We start from the raw sequence: 17175 nt of genomic DNA on the forward strand, positions 1-17175 counted from the left end.
CGCTCAGCGCCTCCTGGCGGCGGGCGGCGGCAACGCCGGGCGCGCGCGGGGTGGCGGCCGCTGGGGGTCGCTGTTCTGGCTGCGCGCGGGGAGCCGGCGGCGCGCGGCCCCCGGAGAGGCGCCCCCGGGCCCGCGCGAGTCCCTCAGGGCTGGGGAAGCGCGCCCGACAGGGGGGCAGCTCCGCGCGTGCCCGCCGCCGCTGCCGAGGGACAGGTTCATGCACACAGGCACAGTAAACACGGAGAGTTCCGCCGGGTCGGGTTTCAGCCTCCCGCTGCCGCGCCCCGAGGGGCTGCGCAGGGTGGGCGGCAGCCTGTGTGTGCTCTGGGGAAGGGCTCTCGTAGGAGGGGGTCGGCGCTCCCCGCAGACTGCCCCGCGCCGCCGGTGCCCTTCGGTCGGGCTGTCACCCCTGCCGAGAGGCCGGCAGCTGCCGGAGCGGACAGGGCGCTCCCGGCGGTATCACTGCCTTCGTCGTCCTCCTCCTCTTCCTCCTCCTCTCCCGGCCCCGCCGGGAGCCCAGGAAGCCGCCTCGCCACCCGGGACCGCCTGTGCCAAGAATCGGCGAAGAGGCGGCACGCCCGCTCCTTCTCTCTGCCCAGACCCACTCCAGCCGCCCTCTCCGCGGGCTTCCCGGCCGGCGGGAGCAAAAATAGCCTTCCCCTTCCCCGGCAGCTCGCCCCCGCCCCAACACCTCCCTTTCCCCGCCGCAGCCGGGACCGGAGTTCCCGGTAAACAGGCGGCTTCCCCGCCTGCCCCCCGCGGGGCTGCAGCCACGGGCCGGGGACCCGCCTGACGAGAGCTGTGCCAGGGACATCAATATTTCAGTGACTCCTCAGCGCGGTTCTAGTTAAAGGCTCAGGCGATGCGCCACCCCCGTCCCCATCTTCCCGCCGCCGCCCCCTCCCACTCCAAACACACACACTTGGGACCGTCTCCTTACGTCGGAGAGCAGCGAAGGAGTGACTGAGCCCTGCCCGGGAAAACCGAGCAGGGGGAGGGACGGGGGGAACCGGGGCGGGAGGGGAGAGAGGGCGGGAAGGGGGGGGCTTGTGCAAGCAGCGACGCTCCCGAGGTTGCCAAGTGGACTTTTATTGTTTTCCACCCACTTCCAAGTCGATACTATCTGCCGTCTCATGTCCATCCTATAGCCTATATAAGCGGCTGCGCTGGGGCTGACGGCGATGGAGTAGTTTGTGGATACGGCGGGAGCGCAGGGACGGGAGGGGGGCGGGCGGGCCAGTCGCGGAATACTCGGACTCCCTGCCGTTCGCTGGCTGCTGCCGTCCGGGGAGCGGCTCCCGGGGGGAAGACACCTCGGCTTCTGGGACGGAGACACAGGTAAAGCAGCCGGCGAGCACCAGCAACCTCCTTCCCCTCCGTCTCCCTCCCCACGCCCCCATCCCTCCCGCCCCGCCGGGCCGAAGCGCTGCGTGCGGTGGGACGGGTGACAGCCTGCGGGCGGGAGCGGCCGCCGCCGGACCCCACCAGAGTTGGCAGAGCAGAGCCGCCTCCCGGAGCGGCTGTGTGTGAGGGGCGGTCAGCCGTCCGAAGGCGAGCGGCTCCAGGCACGATGCTGGCCGCCGCTCCGGGCTGCTCCTGCGGGGAAGGGGAGTGGGGAAAGGGACGGAAAAACGGGAGACTGGCGGTGCTGTTCCCTGCCCCGGCCGGTTGCCCTCCAGCCGTGCACCTCCCGTCCCGCCGCTCCTGCCCGCAGCCCGGGCGCTGAGCCCCGCAACCGAGGGTGGAGACCCGCTCGGTGCGCAGCTGCCGCGGCTCTCCGGCAGAAACTTCGGGGAAAGTTGTCGCCCCTCGCCTCTGCTGCTCTGCTCCGCTCCGTGGCCGGGCGGGGAGAGGCGGGGCGGAACGCCCGTCCCCGCCGGGGATCTGCTCCGCCAGGGCACCCCCAGCCTGGCCCCGCTCCGGGGCTGCGCCCCCGCCCTCCCTCGGGGCCCGGCGCGGGCTGCGGGGAGGCTGTGCAGGCGCTACCCGCGGCGCTGGGACGGCTCTGCCCGCGGGGCGGGCGCTGCGGGGCGCGGGGGCAGCGGCGGGGCCCCGCGGACCCCCCGCCCCGTCCCGCTCCGCCAGCCCCCGGCAGCCCGGGGCGGTCTGTGCCCCCGCCTTGTGTAACCTGCGAAGCGGTCGCCGCTCTTTCCTCCGCCAGTGTTTACCATTTCATCCCCACGAGTCTCCCCACCTTCGACCCACCCCCAATTTTCTCTTCCAGTGAAACAGGAAGACCTCCCATAGCAGCAGATCCTTCCTCTTACGCACTCTTCAGGTCGGACTGCAATGAGTGGACTGAGGTCTTCTGGGCTGCTGGGGCTGGTACTCTTAATGCTCTCAGCAGGATACTGCAAAGAGAAAACGGACTCCGCAGATTTGAAGGACAAGCAAAGTCTCTTGAATCTCATCATGGAGATCATTCAGGAACTGAAAAGGTACCACCTGGAGAAGGACAGTGGGATGCAGTACTTCTCCAAGCATGACTATAACTTGGATCGAAGGCAAGTGGCTGACTATGGAGGATACCAGGATGAACAGAGAGTTGGTAAGTCATAGTCCCTTTTTTTCCCTATGATGCCTTGGTGAATGAGATAACAGGTTACTAATTTTGTATTAAGAATTCACCACTCAAAATACTTGCAGATTCCCTTTAGTATCAGAAGCAGACACAGATGGCAAATCTGGGATAGAAAACCTCCATTCAATTCTCACAGTCTTTTACTCTCTGGATAATGTACTCAACTGAAAGTCAACTTCCTGTGGTTTTGAACAAAACCTATTAATAAGGGAAAAGACTGAAATGGGCTGAGATCAAAGAAACAAGGGATAAAAACGCTTTTTCCTGGAAGGTTACCACTTATTATCGTGCTTGGTTTAAGTGTTTCTTGGAAATGACCCTAGCGAGATTCTCCTGCAGGATTGTGGTATGTCCTAAAACCTTACATATAGTCTTCTCTGCAGCTCAGTTTCACTGAACTGTTCACCCTGCTTGTTAGTTCCTTTTGTACCGAGAGTAGTACACCTTGAAATACTAGGGAACTGAGACAGTACTCGTCTGTCACTGTGACCAGTTTGGGACACTCCTGCAGTCATCCTTCTGCTCATTTGACTAGCTGTTCTCTAACCTCCAGTGAAAGCACAGGTTTGTTCATGAGATGTTCAGGATTGCATAGAGCAGTCCAGAAACACACATGGTGATGGATAGTTACTGCTTAGTTTGGTGCTGTACTTCTGTGCATCCAGTTGAAACTAGATTTAGTTTCTCCTGCTGCCGTGTCTAATTTAGTGTTCCCTGTCACTCCCAAGCCCCTACAGCGTTACTGCTGCTCATCTGACCCCTCCAACTGAAAGTGACTTTCTGAGTATTTTCCAGCAAATGTCTACTCACCTTTTCCCAAATTTGCTTTCATTTTGATAGTATGCTATTTATTTTGTCTTTATTGATCTCATAAAGCTTCATTATACTTTTTCATCATTCTCATTCATACTCAAGTATCTTCACAAGTTTGCATTTATTGGTGGTTGTCATGAAAATATTGCTTCTCCGTTTGGATGATTAATGAATGTACAGAAGACAACAATTTTGTTCTACTTAAGGTCAACACAGGAGAGAACATTTTGTTCTACAAATGTTGAAAAGTCAAAGAGGCCAGACTAAGCAGGGAACCATGATCTGCACAACTCTAAATCTCATCTTGGAATGTGGGCGTAGTTTTTGGTCACCCTGCTGGTGCAAAACATCTGGCTTGTGTGGAAAAGTTGTCTATGAAATTAATAATCTTGCTTCATAGCAGATTATTTGGTAATGTTGTTATTGATTCTGAAGCGATTTTTCATTCTGGTATTATAATGGAGTTTTTCCAGAAACTCTGAAAAGGAACTACTAGTTAGAGTCTTTCATTTTGGTTTTTGCATCACTTTCCTAGAGAGCCTGTCCCATGGGAAATTTCTGAGTGAAGCATGTGTGTTTTTAATGCTCTTCATGACATAATTAGGTCAAATAGGATAAGGTCAATTTTACTTACACTGACTAAAGTTAGAAGTAAATGAAGAATGACTTTCGAGAAGTGTCTAAATTCACAAGTGGATCAGATCTGGATGGAAATGCTCTCTGCTCTATATCTGATAAAGAGGTGCCAGGGGAACGAAAAAGGCTGCTCACACATTTATGGTCAAGTAAATAAAGCACCATCTAGTGTATCATACACAATCAGCACTAAGCTATCAGCATAGTGTTTGTAACGGAAAGCAATCAAAGATAGTTGTAAATCAGGAAGTCACAAGCAGGGGTTAGGGCTAAAATGGATTTCAGTAAACCAGTTTCATTTTGCCATCTGCTGAACACACAACACAAAGCGGTAAACCACAAACATAGGGAGCCAGAAGAGAGCAATTTGCTTGGAATCATTTCCTGTGAATTTTATTTACTGCTAAAGGGGGGAGGTGAGGGGGGAAGATTCCTGTAAGTAGATCAATCCAGTTTCATGATTAGAGCAGAACAGTGCTTCTGCAAACATACCTGGCACAGAATAGTGGATACATTTGCATAAGAGAATTAGAAGACACAACCCCAAACTTGAATATATCTTTGGGTCTTTACCACTCTTGTAATATGAAAGAATTTAAACCTAGGTAAACTTGATAATGTAGTTCATAGAGGACTAAAATCTGACTCTTAGTTAATAACCATCGTCATAAATGATCTCTCACCCAACAGGCACTGTTTCATCAGCACTGTGTTTCACAGAGCATTTTACAGGGTCTCCCTATGTAAAGCAAATTCTTGCAATTTAGCCTACTGTATGCAAAGGGCTTTTGCCCTCTCTGCACCTGTCAAGACATAGTGGTGATGTTTTCTGGACAGAGTATTCCCTGTCCTCATACTGTACTTGGCAAGCATAGTTCCAGTGCAGTAGAGTAACTATTCTTTTTTCTGTCCCACAGAAATAGTTCCCAGAGATCTGAGGATGAAAGACAAGTTCTTGAAGCATTTAACGGGTATGTTTGAGTTTTGCATTGGTATCCATATTTCACATACATACCGTAAGCTGCACTACTCTACCTGTGAGCTGTGCTGATTCATAATTTATTTTTCTTTATATTTCAGGTCCACTTTACTTTAGCCCAAAATGTAGCAAACACTTTCATCGGCTTTATCACAATACAAGGGACTGCACCATCCCAGCATGTAAGTAACAAAAGCACAGACTTCCCTAAAACAAGGGGAAACTCTAAAATTTATTAGCTCTATCAAGTATCAGTAGTGATACAATCTCAGAATGCATTCCCTGCAAAGAAAAATTTGGAGTGCTCTGAAATGTACTAAGTATCCTCTACAGCATTGCTAGAACAACATCAGCATTACAGAGAGGAAAATGGAAATAAAACTTTCTCACTGCAACTACACTATGTAGAATGGCTCTAAACACTGCATCCTTAGGTACTGATGTATTTGCCTCATGGGTTCCAAACCAAGGGTTTGCTTCGTACAGGAACATAACTCCCCTCACAAATATCTCATATTTAGTTTCTAGTGCTGTAAATTCAAGATAGGATCACAAATCCAGGTGGGGTTATTTAGTTTTCATTGATTATTTATGTAGGACACATTTTATAGACATTTTATATTCTGACTATTCAGCTACCAATCTACCAGTGATGTTGATAGTGAATCTTTGCAACACTTGTCTTCAGTGAATTACAAAAGTATAACTTCATAAGGCTTAGAAAAAACAGAAAAGTGCTGATGGACACAACTAAGCAAATGCAGCTTATGATACCTCATCACGGTTGGCAGCATAGAGAATTAAATAAAAATCAAACATTGACATTTATTAGTCAGTAGATGTGACTCCAGATTCACACTGAGGAGGACCTGTTGAGTAAGCAGATGCTATTTTAGCATAGCCTTTTCAGAATGGAAGCACACTTTATTTTACTTGTCTGAGGTCAACCAGTTGGGTCAGTAGCAGAGCTGGGAATAGAAACAAGAGTTACAGATTCCAAGTTTCAAGTATTAATAAATATTTCAGCCCAGTGCATGTTAAAGGCATATTTGGTAAGAATTGTGGACATTTTCTCTGTTTGTAAGGCTTCAGATTAGGAATTCCTTGGAAAGACAAGGATTTCTAGATGAGAGGTAGCCAGATCACGTTCTGTTTACATGGGTGGAGATGTAAGTTGTTCATAATTTGTCTGTTCTCAACAAGCAACAGTCATATTACCTTTTTCATAAGGATCACAACACAAACATCGTTTGGCTCAGCACTAACAAGTACTCCACGCTGTGAAGCTAAAGACTAGTTGGCCTTAAAGGCTCTAAATTAGCCTTTTCCTTCTGCCAGGTGACATATCCACCAACATAATGTCTGGATAATGGAGGATAATTTGTACGAGTGGCAGTTACAGCATAACTATGCTGTGAGTTGGGGATCACTAACATTTCATGTCTAGAAAACATTAAATGTAGTTACTCATTAATGAAATAATACCTAAAAAAAATCAACATCAGTTACTGGACTGGATTGACTAGCATCTCTTTAAAGTAACTTCCTTCTAGGAAAATGAGATGAACAGCTTGCTTTAATTCTTCATGCACAGGATGATGTTACTTTTTGATAATATCCTGACTTCAAATTATAGTGTTCCTTCTGTGTAGAAATCTGAAGGCCAAACAGCAAAGAAACTAAAAGTGTCAGTGATGCTGCAGCATGGTGGTAGCCAGTACAAAAGCACTGTGTTGGCATACTTTGTAGCACTTTGTACAGTGTGGCAGCATTGGCACCTGAAAAATAATTTACTTTTCTATCTGTCCATAACCAACTTTCACAATATTTGCTTTCAGTTTTTCATGTAAATGAAAAAAACCCCTTTTGATTAATTTCTTTAGTTTTGCATTGCTTCTGTCTCCTACTATGAATGCACCAAAAAGTTGAAGGTACCTAAAATAGGAACAACTAACAATAGGACTACAGTGGAAAAAACAATTTTACTAGTTTTAAGATAAAACTTCATACTCTTATGAATGTTTATGATGTGGTCATCTACTTGGGCTGGACTTAACATTTGTATGACTAGAAGATGTTACTTGTCTAATTTAACAGCTTTCCCAGGAAAAAATCTATTGGAGAGTGGCATTACTTAATATTAAGTTGACAGACTAGCTCATTGAGGGCTGGATTTCAAAGGTGGCTGAGCACTATTTATTCTTTCTCTAATATGGAAATACTACAGTCACATGTTTAGATCCCACACAGAAGCAGAGGCACAGATGTATAAATTTTATACACACATACATACACTTGGACAGACTCCAAGCACATTCATGCTGTTTGTTTACAGATAGAACATGTGCAGAACTCAGTTGCATAGTTAAACGTGCCATTAAACACGGCTTTCAGTTATTACACAATTTTTACGCGCTCCTTTTTTAAGTCAAAGGAGTTGATTTTTATTCTGTTGCAAACTAAGGTATTCGTTGAACTTCACTATGACACTAATTTGCACACTGATACCAATTTTGATTTTTAAAGGCAAAGTTGATTTCTCTGGTAATCTAGTCATGCTCTTTTTTTTTCATACAGACTATAAAAGATGTGCCAGGCTTCTTACTCGATTGGCAGTAAGCCCTATGTGCATGGAAGGATAAAGGTAAGCTTTTTTTAGCAGAAATGACATTCCACTGCATAGCAAAGCAGTGGATGTTGTATTTCATACATGAAAATTCATGGGAGTATAATAACAACTGTCCTGTAGATAAGGTATTCCCCTCCCAGAGGAGTTGAAGTAACTGGCTTAATCTGGCAAATTTTGGCATTAAGGAAAGGGTACCCCCTACTGGAAGTCATTACATAAATGTCCATGTGCATAATCTGTGAATTATTTATAGCAGCATACACTTAGCAGATAGTGAATTTGTTGCTACAGAACAAAACACAACAGCTGTGGCTTATTTTTCAAGAGTTTACTCAGTACACAATTGCCTGTATCGGCAGCAGCAGCCGCCCTTTTATGTGTGCAGCTGTAGATCGGTGCTGTAGTCAATAGTATGAGTTAATGTATACACAGCTATACACGAGAGCTTTATAAATGTAGATAGGTCACAGGTGCTTTTATAGTAATTCAATTAAAATATATTGATAGGAGCATTGATAAACTAACTTCAAGCTATTTGGATTTTTTGGGATTTCCTTGTGTACACCTCTCATGTCTATCGGTTCATTGCCTCCTGTTTTGCCTAGATGTGCCTCTATTTCCCACAAATACTCAGGAAATTTCATCACCCACCAAAATAAAAACAAAAGCCAATCAACCGAACCAAAAAGTACTCCCAAACTATCTGTATTTTTAGAGAACTGTAACATAAGAGTACAGAAGGAGTAATTTAAATTCTGTCCTCAGCCTTTACCTGAGACCAAATGTGATCTTGGACAGAGGGAGAACTAATAACCATGTAGATTTGTCAGTAACAAATGCTGTCAAACCAAGATGCTTTAACTCTGGGACAAAATACACATCTTGTGGAAAGAATCAGTGACAAAAAGTAATAAATATTAAGCATTTTATATATTTTTTTTAAAGTATTGACACTGTTTTGCACTTCACTCTCACAAGCTGGGGAAATAGGATCAAGATAAATGTAAAAGTGACTGGAAAAAGATATATAAGTTGTTAGTACTTCATTGTCAAAACTGGAAAAATGTTATTGAGCAGTGTCACACAGCTTCATTACGGGTTTGATATTGTTCAATATTTTCATTAATAACTTGGGTGACAGAATACTGTATTTATGTATTTCAGTATTATAGGAGAAGCAACTATGATACAGTACAACCTTGAAATTAAAAATAATCTTGGAAAATAGGCCAAATAGTCTAAAACCAGGATAACAGATAAAGAGCAGAATTATGAAGTCACGTAGGATTATTCAACTGCAGAAGTACACGGAATTTGGTGCATAGTTAAATAGTGCTGTCGAAAACATGGAGGATGACGTGGACCACAAACTAAGGAAGTCAGCAGTGTTACACCTGAAGAAAGTCAAACAATACTGGAATTTATAAATAGAATAATTGTTTATGAAATTCCCGACATAATTACTGTTACTGGAATACTATATTTAATTAAGGGTACCACACTTGAAGACATGTGGGTTCTTCTTGTAAGAGTCCAAGGAAGAGCAACATGAATGACCAAAGGCCTAGAAAACTCGGTATACAAGAACAGTTACAGGAATTAGGATTATTTAATCTAAAGAAAACACGACTGCAGGAAAACATGATGGAGCTGTTCAATTTAATGAATGACTTGCTACAAGTCATTCTCTCTATCCAGTCTGGATAAATGAGACACAATTTGTTTAACTTTGCAAATAGGTGAATAATGTTATTACCAATATCAATAAGCAGATACATCAGAGTATGAAATTCTTTTCTCCCTTTCTTTAGAAAATTTTATCTGTATCTTAACAACCTGTCCTGTAAACACGAATTTGTAATATGAAGGAATAGCAACTAAAGTAGTTCACATCTCAAGCTGGGAGTCTATTTAAAAATGTCCATCTCTCAAACAACACTTTTGCTCAACTAGCAGGCATGTTTCAATGCTAGCAGCAACTCTCCTCTTATTCACACAGACACAAATCTGTAGTGGTAGACTCCTTAAGCAGCCTCGATTAGCAGAAAGGAAGACTGTCCTCCACTACACACATCTGGAGATGCACAGGTGTCTCCATAAGATTAAGCCTCTTTTCTCCTCAAAGCTTTTCCACTGCATCAGTTCAATTTGTGTGAAACAAATTAGGTTTCCTGTTTTGTTCAGTATCTGATTCTTGCTTCATTTCAGACTTCTAAGTGGGCTGGGCTATAGATGGACTGTTACTTTGGCAGACTGGTAGTTCTGGTGGATTTTTCAGATCTGTGGACATCTACCCATTTTTAGAGATCAATTTGGAGAGAAGAAGAAATGATAAATTTATTTTTATTTGTACTTAAAATGCATTTTGGACAAGCACAGCTTTAAAGCACACAAGACATTGAAACTCAGAGCTAAGATCAAACAAGAAAATAATATGTGAAAACAGAAATTAGACATCTGTTACTGTCACAACACACACCTAAATGGGCACATGTGCATTTATGGTACAACGTGTCTTATGGAGCCGTCACTTTTTCTCATTTATTCTATACATGTGTAACTGAGCTCCATCTTCTCTTTTTTTTAGAGCGTATGTTCCCTTTCTGCCTGTCCTACAGACATGAGCAATGCAGGGACCCTTCAACTTGTTGAGATTGCATGAGTGAAGCCAGAGCAGCAGATTTCTATTATCACATCTCTCAGTAGACCATTTTTTTTTCCAGTCAGCCACCCAGGCTGTATTCCCTGGCTGTCACCAGCACCATCTCTGATTAATTTTCTTCTGTAACCCTTCTCATGGTCAACACAGCTATGCTGGAGTCCTGTCCTTGATGCTCCTTTTTTTTTTTGTTCTGGTTTTCAGCCTCATTCTTCTGCCAGCTTCCCATATTCCATCCTTGCTTTGTTCCACTCCATGCAGATACATCCCACAACTGTTACATTGTCCATATCTACAGTAGGTAAGAGATGCCAGGAACACAATTCCCAAAGTCTTCACCTAAATAAAGTTCACAATTCAGATCATGAGCATTTCTTGTGACAGACAGTGATGAATCTGAAAATCCCTTTGACAGCATTTGTCACAGCCACTTTGGCTAAAATCATACAGATTTTACTGCTTTTGTTTGAAAACCGCAGGTGCTACTGTTGGTGCCCTCCCTTTTCCATTACCTGTTCTTTATGTGTTTGCTAGACACCAGCACTGATCTCATAACTTATGTTGAAAACTCCTTGTACTGTGAGGAGTAGTTCAGGGACTAAGGACTGCATTATCACATAATATTACATACTTCTGTTTTGAAGATTTCCCCTAATTTCTGTACTGACAACTATTAATGGGGTTTTAAAAACTTTTTTAAAGCATCTACACTTTTTTCAAATAAACAAAGTAAAACTAATTACATACTTTTACACTAATAAATACAAGACTGGTGCAAGTAGTTGGAGTCTCAGGCTAAGCAGAGAAAATGAGACTTACATACTATAAAAAGTGTATTAAAGAAACCTACCAGTTGCTTGTTTCCTTAAGATGCAGATACACATACAGGTCAAATATTCTTTGCAAAATTCCTAATAAGCTTAAAACTGACGTTTCCTTTGGAACTCAGAAAAATCTGTGTAAACTCCTCAAGATGCATTGACCATACTAGTTATATGTGACAAATGCTGAAAATACAAGATAAAGTTGGAAACTTAAAATACATGAAGAAAAAAACTGAAATACCCCACTAAATATACCATTCCTTTACGCCATATTATATATCCATTTTTTCAAATTATTCTTAAACCACAGTATTTGGGCACTTGAATTTTGCTTCAAGTGTTTTTAGCAATGGAAACAACAGCCCTTAATTGCATTTTCCCTTAGACTGGTGCTTATTCAGAGTAACACTGAGTGCATTCAAGAAATATCAGACACTTGAATTCCATAAAAGTGAAGGTGAAATTAAGATGAGGGGGTTGTGTATTATTCAGTGAAGGTCTTTTTTTTCTAGAAAGTATAGCGTGATCTGTCTTACACAGCTGCTCAGGCAATGTTCAATCACCTCTTCTTGGTGCCAGGAAGTGGTTCCCAAGTTAATTAATTTAAGACTTTTATCAGAACTACTACTTTGAGTTAAAAAGGCAGTCAGTGTATATGGTTACTAGTGTGGCATTGTCCAGGTTTATTATGTCCAGCATAGTTTTCCTTGCTGTGGGATGTCTGTGGCTAGCAACAGATGGGACATGAAGAGCTTCATAATCTTCAATGCATGGATCTCTCTGATAACATTACAGCAGAATTTCACCTGGGTGTGTACACTTGGAAAAGAATTTTTTTATGTAAGCATGGGGAGTTTCTGCCACAAAAGTCCTACTGGCACAGTATTTAAGTTTATATTGATATTTAAACCACTAAATTCTTCTCATATAGATTAGCTTTTTCCTAGAATCAAATTTGGAAAGCTGTAGTATGTCTTTACAATAGCTTTCATTTGTGCTTTTAAAAATTAGCACAATTGGTTGGGGAGTTGTATAATTACCTATGTTCTCAATAGAGGCTGTAGTCAAATTGCATTCAGGATCTCCACTAAGACTATCCGTCATCCTTCAGCTAAGTTCCAGCCCAATTTTCTTAGACTGATGGATATTACAGACTATATGAAATAAAAACTTTTTTTAAAAAGTACAACAGATTTATGAGTACTAAAAATCTGGAGTCTATTCAAGGGTTTCTGAAAACATCAGGGGTTTAGAAAACTATAAGTTAGCTGATACAAAACTGTAAGTTACCCATACAAAACCAGATGTAGATGAGATGACAAATGAGCATCCACAGTTTTTCACCCCCAGCGAGCTGCATATTCCCGTTAGTAATGAAAAAACTTTTTATTACATTTTTACTGTTTAACTTGTAAATTGTACCACACACTGATCAAACCAAAAGCACGTTACTTTCTTCTAAACATCACTTTTTAGCATCATAGCTTAAATAGAGTACAGTAGGAGCATACATACAGAAAATAAGCCACATGAAAATGCAAGACAAGGAAAATTTACATCAGTTTCTCCTCTAAGGAAGGATATTAAAAAAAAATAAAAGTAATTGTCCTATCTGCAAAGCCAGAAAAAAACCCTAGATTACATTAAGCTTTTCTGTAACATTATTACATTTCCTAATAGCTTTCAAAAATTGCAAAACTAAATGTTTAAATACTACTAACAAGTATTTCTGTATGCACCAATAGCTTGATTTTCAATGGATTATGTCAAGTCCAACTGACTTTGCATACAAATTATTCTATTACAAATTACACTTAAGCAGTAGAAAATGTAGAGAAACTCAGAGTATCAGAGAATTCACACTGATCATGGGAAAGACAGTTACCTATGTTCAGACAGAAAATATGAAAGCTTAACTGTGAAAAATATCATCATCAGAATTCTAGTATCAGAGTACCAGTGGTTTTTATCTCTCCCATGAATTTTTGATGGCTGTAAGACACCAAAGCTTCAGCTGAATCTGTTTGCATGTAAGAGTCTTTCAGCTGTGGAGTTCCTGCTGACTAAAAAGACATTGTACAGTTTTTACTTCTAAAAAAGAACAATAACAGGCATAGAAACACATGACACTGGGTAGACAGACTTGCAGAATTCAGTGCTCACCTGTCTAGAAGAGGACAGACTTCTAGATAGGTGTATATGCAGTTACACTACATTTTCTTGTAAGCTTTAAAGGTGTGAGGGAGTAGGGTTTTGAAAACCTTCACCATTCAACCTTTAAATCAACATTTCCAGAATAGAGACAAAATACCTACATAAGCAGTGTGGAAACCTGTAATTTTGTGTCTGTGATTTTGATATCCGTGTCATATGCATGGTTGTGATTTCATTCCAAGAAACTATTTTGGGAAGACTTGATAGCAACAGGCAGTGAATTTAACCACTGCAGATCCTGCTTAGTTTGTGGTGGCTCAGTGTTGGCATGTTCCAGGGGCTATATTTATACAACCAAATCTTAAAAAGTTACTTCTATTTGTTTCTTGTTTATATGAATCCAAGTTTCTTCACAAATGGGCCCAATGAAACATCAGATCCTTCCTAAATTCTTCAAACTGAGCACCCCATCAGCAGCTCCTGACACCAAGGCATTTGGACAGCATTTTGCATTTTGTTAATGCTATTCCTGAGGTTTATTCACTTTTTTGACTTCACAGATGTAGTCATTGGAACAGGCCAGACTTAACTACGAACACATTTTGAATAGATAGAACTGGATTTTCCTAGTCTGTCTACCAAACATGAACCATCAAAAAAAGTGATGCTTTCCAGAATTTCAGCCTTGATTAACAGTCAGGCTGATATGAACTGAGCTAAATCTGAAATTCACTACTGAAAAAGTTATTACTGATTTCTCCAGTTTCATTTACTATTTTCACTATGATAAACACGTTCTCAAACGTATATATATGAGTATAAAAATGATGAAAGGCAATTTTCTTTTCTCTTTTAATCCACCAGATGTTATTGCCGTGACAAGAAACACCAAGAACCAAGAGAAGTGCCTTGGAAACCAACAGGGAAATAGAACTTACTACCTTTTAGTGAACTCCATTGTGGACAAGAGATTTATTTTTGCAGATTGACAGACTACTTCCCATAACTCTTTTAACATGCGTTTTGTATGTCATCAACAGTTTGCAGATTGACATTCTTTACAGTAGCATAACTGCCAGTAGTACTTAATGCTCCATACTTAAAAACACACTACAATTGATGTGTAATGCTGCCAAAAATAATGTAAACACAAATATTTCACCAAGAAAATTCATGTTCTATTGCTTAATTCTACAGTTTTAAGGAATGTTTGTTTGTATATCTAGAACTACTAAAGATCTGCTCCACAGTAGTTGTGGTCACTTGATATCCTTCATGCTTATGCAATTTTTTAAAAGTTTGGTTAAAACAAACTTGCATTGGGGTCACATTGTACCCTGGAGTACAAATTGCATGACAAACAGGAACGTAATTCCAAGTAGACATACTTTTTGGGACAGTGGAGCATGGATTTTGTACACAAACACAAGCTGCCATTAATTTACTTTATATAATAAATGTATGAAACATTCCAGCAAACGTGCAATATGTAAATACTGTAAATAACAAGCGTAAGTAATAAAGTGTTTGGTATTATGTTGTTCTCAGTTTGCTTTCTGTTCACTGAATCCAGGTAAACAAACTACCTTCTGGTAGCTACCATCATTTATCCACACGTAAAACTCTTTCCACTAAGAGTTCACAAGTGTAAGAACGAAAGGTGTACTCACCTCAGAGTTCAGTAATCTGGACACCCTGGATTTGTGAGGATGGACAGATCTGTATGTTTCAAACCCAAAAAATGCCCAAGACCACAAGGCTGCTCCAGTTCTCTACAGCATTATAAAATGGAATATTTTTTAAGACTAACAGTTGTTCTGGGGTTTTTGTTTTTTGGGAGGGGCTTTTTGCTTTTTTAATAATCTGTAGTCTAATCACGATACTGCGAGTCAGAAATATAGTCAGAAAATGTCCAGTAAATAATTTTAGTATTGTAGAATTTTTAAGGAGTTAGTGAACACTTACTCCAGAAGCCTTGACACACATTTCCCTTTCTTTTTTAAATCTGAAATTAAATCCAGTTGCCACAGTAAAATTACTCAAAAAGGAAGAAAATTTTTATGTGCAATCTGCAAATGCATGTACTGGGTTTGCATGGCCAGGTTTTGGTAGCAGGGGCGCTACAGGGGTGGCTTCTGTAAGCAGCTACCAGAAGCTTCCTCCATGTCCAGCAGAGCCAATGCCAGACAGCTCCAGGATGGTCCTGCTGGGCCAATCAGGAATGGTGGTAACACCTATGGGATAACAGAAGGGAAAAGCTATTGCACAGCTGTAATTGCAGCCTGACAAGAAAAGGGTGAGAACATCTGAGAGGAACAACTGCAGACACCAAAGTCAGTGCAGGACGACCATGAGGATACAGAGATCCACCTGCAGCTCATGGAGGAGACCCACCCTGACTGAGCAGGTGGATGCCTGAGAGGAGGCTGTGACCCCATGGAAAGCCTAGGCTGGAGCAGGCTCCTGGCAGGGACCTGCAGACCTGTGGAGAGAGGAGCCCACGCTGGAGCAGGTTTGCTGGAGGGACTTGTGACCCCATGGGGGACCCACACTGGAGTAGGCTGTGCCTGAAGAAAGGCACCCAATAGAAGAGTGACCCATGCTGCAGCAGTTTGGGGAGGACTGTTGCCTGTAGGATGGACTAGAGAACTGTCTCTTGTGGGACGGACCCCACACTGGAGCAGGGGAAGGACTCCTCTCCCTGAGTAGTGGCAGAAACAACCTGTGATGAACTGACCGTAACAACCCCCATTCCCATCTCCCTGTGCTGCTGGGGGAGGAGGTAGAGCTGGGAAGGAGGGGTGGGGGGGAAAATGTATGAAGGTCTTACTTTACTTTCATCATCCTGCTCTGAATGTGTTAGTAAAAAATTTGTTTAATATCCCCAAATTGAATCTGTTTTGCCCATGATGGCATTTGATGAATGATCTCTCCCACTTCTTATCTCTGCTCATGAACCCTTCATTGTATTTTCTCTCCCCTGTCCAGTTGCAGAGGGGAGCAAGAGAGAGTTTGGGGGGTGCCTGGCATCCAGCCAGGGTCACCCCACTACAATGAACCACAGCTACTTTTATCTGAATGCTGGCATTCATAGTTTCCATTCTATCCTCAATTTGAACCACAAAATGTAAAACCAAAACCAAACACAACCATCCGCACCCTTAGAACTACCGGAGCTGAGATTCTGAAAACTGACACTTCAGAGCCTTCAGCATCTAACTGTTTAGAAGAAAAGAGAAAACGGCAGAAGTACAAAATCCCATCCTGGAACATAGCTGTATTTAGCAGGGGAGAAGTACATATTTTTATTTGCTTTCAATGATGACTGAATGCTGAAGTTCCACATCTCAATGGATGTAATACATGCCTGCAGAAAACTTGGTTGTTAAAGGAATCAACTTCTACGGGATTCACTAAAGCTGCTCATCTACATGAGGGTAAACATGTGGGTGGAACTCTGCTTCACTGTGGTTCCACTGACCAGATCACAGCCCAATACTTAACAGGGGAGTTTAAAATATTGTAAAGCTTTCTTTTTCTAGTAGGATACCCAAAATCTGGCTGAAGAAAAACCTTCTAGAAAATTTCCTTGTAAAAGGGAAATACCAACTTATTTAATGATTTAAGCAATTAATATAAATAAATTAAACCCATAGAAGTTTTCTCTAGATTTAGCAGAAGTCAGCATGCTCTGACAAAATACACCTATACTATAGCAGGTTTTTTTTTTTTTTTTTTTAGTCTTAACTTTACTACCTAAAATATAACAAGCTGTGGGGGTGGGGAGGGAGATAGAAGTTGGTTCTTTTTTCATTCAAAATTACATTTTTCATGAGTGGTATTTTGGATGTGTGAGCGCTTAGTCATCTGTATGATACATGATTTGTATTCACTGTTTCT

At 42.3% G+C, this 17175-nt stretch overlaps 1 protein-coding gene and 1 long non-coding RNA gene across 2 annotated transcripts; one reads left to right on the forward strand and one right to left on the reverse strand.

Annotated features, from left to right (window-relative positions):
- Positions 1-1060: 1060 nt before the first annotated feature.
- Positions 1061-14811, forward strand: ALKAL2 (ALK and LTK ligand 2). Its single transcript, XM_048296170.1, has 6 exons — positions 1061-1338; positions 2225-2548; positions 4948-5001; positions 5111-5191; positions 7587-7653; positions 14140-14811. Exons 2-5 carry the CDS (start codon positions 2290-2292, stop codon positions 7649-7651), a joined length of 459 nt encoding a protein of 152 aa, XP_048152127.1. The 5' UTR covers positions 1061-1338; positions 2225-2289; the 3' UTR covers positions 7652-7653; positions 14140-14811.
- On the reverse strand, positions 9965-14146 carry LOC125322462. The gene is made up of 2 exons (XR_007202013.1): positions 12162-14146; positions 9965-11304 (listed from the first exon to the last, which is right to left on the reverse strand). It is a non-coding gene; the product is annotated as an uncharacterized LOC125322462 (long non-coding RNA).
- Positions 14812-17175: the final 2364 nt, after the last annotated feature.

This window comes from Corvus hawaiiensis, chromosome 3 (genome assembly GCF_020740725.1).
Source record: "Corvus hawaiiensis isolate bCorHaw1 chromosome 3, bCorHaw1.pri.cur, whole genome shotgun sequence".
Classification (NCBI taxonomy): domain Eukaryota; kingdom Metazoa; phylum Chordata; class Aves; order Passeriformes; family Corvidae; genus Corvus; species Corvus hawaiiensis.

Coding starts and splice junctions, on each gene's coding strand:
- ALKAL2 (XM_048296170.1), top strand. CDS start 2,290: ATGAGTGGACTGAGGTCTTCTGGGCTGCTGGGGCTGGTACTCTTAATG. Junction 5,002..5,110: donor GTTCTTGAAGCATTTAACGG/GTATGTTTGAGT, acceptor TTTATATTTCAG/GTCCACTTTACTTTAGCCCA. Junction 5,192..7,586: donor GGACTGCACCATCCCAGCAT/GTAAGTAACAAA, acceptor TTTTTCATACAG/ACTATAAAAGATGTGCCAGG.